The sequence below is a fragment of the Melospiza melodia genome, chromosome 3 (genome assembly GCF_035770615.1).
Source record: "Melospiza melodia melodia isolate bMelMel2 chromosome 3, bMelMel2.pri, whole genome shotgun sequence".
Lineage (NCBI taxonomy): Eukaryota > Metazoa > Chordata > Aves > Passeriformes > Passerellidae > Melospiza > Melospiza melodia.
Window position 1 is genome coordinate 72,536,550 of NC_086196.1, and position 3,838 is coordinate 72,540,387.

General features: G+C 55.7%; 1 protein-coding gene across 1 annotated transcript; it reads left to right on the forward strand.

The window, feature by feature from the left end:
• Nucleotides 1-276: 276 nt before the first annotated feature.
• On the forward strand, nucleotides 277-3,166 carry LOC134416790 (acrosin-like). The gene is made up of 5 exons (XM_063153492.1): nucleotides 277-344; nucleotides 1,082-1,321; nucleotides 1,627-1,892; nucleotides 2,135-2,280; nucleotides 2,747-3,166. Exons 1-5 carry the CDS (start codon nucleotides 277-279, stop codon nucleotides 3,164-3,166), a joined length of 1,140 nt encoding a protein of 379 aa, XP_063009562.1.
• The last annotated feature ends 672 nt before the right edge of the window (nucleotides 3,167-3,838 follow it).

Sequence of the window (3,838 nt, forward strand, 5' to 3'; positions counted from 1 at the left end):
AGTGCAAGCCATTCCTCCCTGCCCATGATAGCAGGTTGGGGCTATGTGATCTTCAAGGTCCCTTCCAGCACAAACTATTCCATGGCTCACTAATTTGATGCAGCTCTGACCCCAGTGGAGCCCACGCCATGGGCCACAGTGCCCAGAACATGGAACCCACCCTTCCATGACATCAGCCCCGGGGCCGAGGGCACCACAGGCAGTGCAGCTGCTGCGGGCACTGTGGCTGCTCTGCAAGCCCTCAGTGCTTGCAGCTGACTCGTGCCTCTGGCAGACATGAATTGGCTCGGCCTCTTCGTCCTGCTGACCGTGGCCGGGCTGGCACAGAGCCAGTATACCTGCAGGTAAGTGGGCCTAGACCCAGGGAAGGAGCCATGGCAACACTTGCGGCCTTCCCTGGAGGGGACCCCACCTGTCCCCCGTGGCCAGGCCACAGCTTCCCACCAGCCATGGGGTATGAGTGTAGAAGTTCACTGTGATTCCCCCACACGGATTGGGTGGGAGGAGCTGGCTGAATAAGAAGGGATGGGAGCAATGGAACTACCTGGAAAATAAAAAACTTTAATAGCAAAAATAACAAACGTCACACAGGTACAGAGGCTGAGTTCCAAAGACCCCTTTGGTGCAGAAAATGCAGCCAGGTATAGGGGCACAATGTCTAATCAGAAAGGTGAACTCGGGATATGACCTGATAAGAAAAAGGTCTTGACCAAAGGTGAAGGAAAACTAGAAACTTGATCAAGTATAGGAAAGTTCTATAAGCATACTACTAACTCCCATGACCCCATGGTTCCCATTGTGGCCTGGTCAGGTGTCCCTTCTCAGCATACTGTCTGCCATGGTCTGAGGTCAAAATATTCTGTAAAAGCATCTGAGGTAAAAATACCAGTAGGACAAGATCCCACCATGGGAAGCCTCAGTTCCTTGCCAGCAGCCAGGTGCTGGCACAGACAGACACACACCCCATGGCCTTCCCTGGCCTGCTGTGCGTGCAAGGCCTTGTGGGGAGGGCAGAGGGCTGAGCTTCAGCCTGAGCCACAGCAGGCCATGAAGCAGCATGGAAATGACTTTCTGCTTGCAGAGGAACTTGCGGGCTCCGAGCTGTGCCATCTGCCTATCACCCCACTAATTCCTATGGCAACGTGGCTTATGACCCCAGCATGACACGCATCGTGGGTGGCTCAGATGCCAAGCCAGGGGCCTGGCCGTGGATCGTCAGCATCCAGCACCCCTGGATACCACGCCTGAAACATCTGTGTGGAGGGTCTCTCATCAGCAAACAGTGGGTCCTCACAGCAGCCCACTGCTTCGATAAGGTCACGTAAGGAGGAGCAGGGAATGGGGACATGTCCACAACCCCATCAGGTGCCCTGCCAGCAGCACCACCTGCTTGCTACTCCCATGCCCTTTCCTCTCAGGCAGCCAGGCTGCCACAGTGCTCAGGAGAAGCCTGGGCTTGTGCCAAGGCTTCCTAACAGCCTCCAGCTTGACATTCCCCCAGCCTAAGATGTGCGAGGGCACTCACACCTGACAGAGCACTCCTCCCTCTCTGCCATGACAGCAGAGTGCTGGGCTGCTTTGGCACATGGCTCTGCTCCCTCTCAGCTCTCTCTCCATGCCTTCTAGGGAAATCAGCAAGGTGTATGTGGTGATTGGGGCCACCCAGTTGACTAAGCCAGGCCCTGGGGCACAAGTGCGCCATGTCAAGCAGGTGCTGCTACACCAGTACTACAGCCATGATGATATGAGCTACGACATTGCCCTGATGGAATTGGACCACCCTGTCAAGTGCAGCCCCTACATCCAGCTGGCCTGTGTGCCCGATGCCAGACTGAGAGTGTCAGAGCTGCAAAACTGCTGGGTGGCTGGCTGGGGTGAAACTGCTCCTAGAGGTGAGTCCCCAAGAGCGACTCTTGGGCCAGCTCAACACACTGGGGAGATGGTTTGGGTTTCCCCACGGCAGAGGCCAAAGCTGCTGGAGTTAGGGTGCAGGACATACACCTCTCCCCAAAGGCTGGCAGCAGCTCCAGTGCCTCTGCAGAGGCACAGCCAAGCCATGGATCCCCCACAAGAAAGCCGTGGGAGGAGAACTGGGAAAGAGCTGCTGGGGGCTTATTCCTTTCTCTGCTCACAGCTCAAAGATCAAGTGATCGCCTCCAGGAGGCCAAGGTCCAGCTCATCGATCTCCAGCTCTGCAACAGCACTGGCTGGTACACGGGGAAGGTCCACACCCACAATGTGTGTGCTGGTTACACACAGGGCGCCATCGACACCTGCCAGGTAGGAATGTGCCATGAGCCTCTCAGTCCCCACCAGCACCAGCAGCCAGGGAAGCACCACCCCAACACAGCCCAGGGCCTGCTTTGCCCAGCCACTCAGTCACCCTCCCAGCCCCAGCTCCCCCTGACTGCTGTGGGGGCTTCCCACACACTGCCCAGCCACACCTGCCTGCCCAGGCCTCCCCTTGTGCTAGAGAGCCCAGCTAGTGCTCCTTGTAGCCCAGAGGTCCAGGTGCCAAAGTTCCATCCTCTGCACATCCAGGAGTCCTGTGCAGAGAGGACAGAGAGAGCTCTACCCTACATGAACCCATGCCATTCACAGCCAAGCTTCTGGAGGCTCCAGCCTCTGAGCAGAGCTTTTCTCTGCCCAGGATAGAGCTCTGGCAGGGGCTGTGAGAGAGAAGGAGACAGCCCCAGTGCTGGCAGGTGCCACCAACATCACCTTAATCCTCTGTGCTCTGCTGCAGGGTGACAGCGGTGGTCCTCTCATGTGTCAAGAGAAAAACAGCAACTACTGGTGGGTCATTGGAATCACCAGCTGGGGAGTAGGCTGTGCCAGAGCAAGGCGTCCTGGAATCTACATCTCCACTCAGTACTTCCATGACTGGATCCTATTCCACATGAACCTGAGCCCAGATGGAAGTTCCTCTCCAACATCTCGGGCATGTAGTCATTTTCTGATTACTTCACACCCCTGGAGTCATTATTTTCCCATCCCACGAACCTCTCTGAAGCCATGGCCAAGACCAACTCCCTCTCTAAAATCAATTCTATTACCAACACTGGGCAAAGTTAACTCCTGCTCATTTCCCATCAAGATTCTGATGGAGTTTTTTACTCGAGTGAAGGAACTCCTCCAGCAGACCTTTGATCAAAACACATCTTGAGCAGCAGGACAGCCATGGTCCAGGGCAGGCTGCAGTGCACCACAACCATTTCCTGCTGGGGCAATGCCTGCTGATCCAAAGGCAGCCTCGGGGTCAAAATCCTGCTCTGTCCTGACCACACTCATCTCCTCTGTGCATGCAGACACCGCAATTGACTTACCTGAATGAAGTAAAGTTGCCTATGGTCACAGGGAACCATCTGTTTGACTGAATTCTGAGTCCTAGGCAAAGCAAGGACTTCCATGCTTGGCACCTGCTGAATGAGCCAGAGGGCAGACCTGGTAAGCACAAAGGGACACAGTGGCTCCAAAGAGCTCCAAAGTGCCTGGCCAGAGAGGACAGTGCTCTGAGCCACCACGGCCTGGAGGAACCTGCTACCTCAAGCCTTGGAAGAGGATAGGAAAAAAGCAGATACCTTGGGGGTGGTGCTGCAATGCACATGGGCTGCTAATTTAGGGCCTGGTGAGAGCCTGGGCTAAGGGAACACATCTGGGAAACTCCCAAGCATGACAAGGGAAACTCCTGGCTCCTGACTGGAGTGCCAGTGCCCTAAGGCAGAGCCAGATTTCACAGGCAGCAAAGGGGGTGCCAGGTGGTCACACTTCACAGATACTCAGAGGAAGAGCTGGGGTCATTCTGGGGAGAGCAACCTGGCAGGAACCCTAGGAAAGT

What these genes read in the sequence shown, in the direction of transcription:
- LOC134416790 (XM_063153492.1), top strand. Translation starts at nt 277, where the DNA reads ATGAATTGGCTCGGCCTCTTCGTCCTGCTGACCGTGGCCGGGCTGGCA. An exon ending in CAGAGCCAGTATACCTGCAG is followed by an intron (nt 345 to 1,081) that starts GTAAGTGGGCCT and finishes TTCTGCTTGCAG; the next exon opens with AGGAACTTGCGGGCTCCGAG. An exon ending in CACTGCTTCGATAAGGTCAC is followed by an intron (nt 1,322 to 1,626) that starts GTAAGGAGGAGC and finishes CATGCCTTCTAG; the next exon opens with GGAAATCAGCAAGGTGTATG.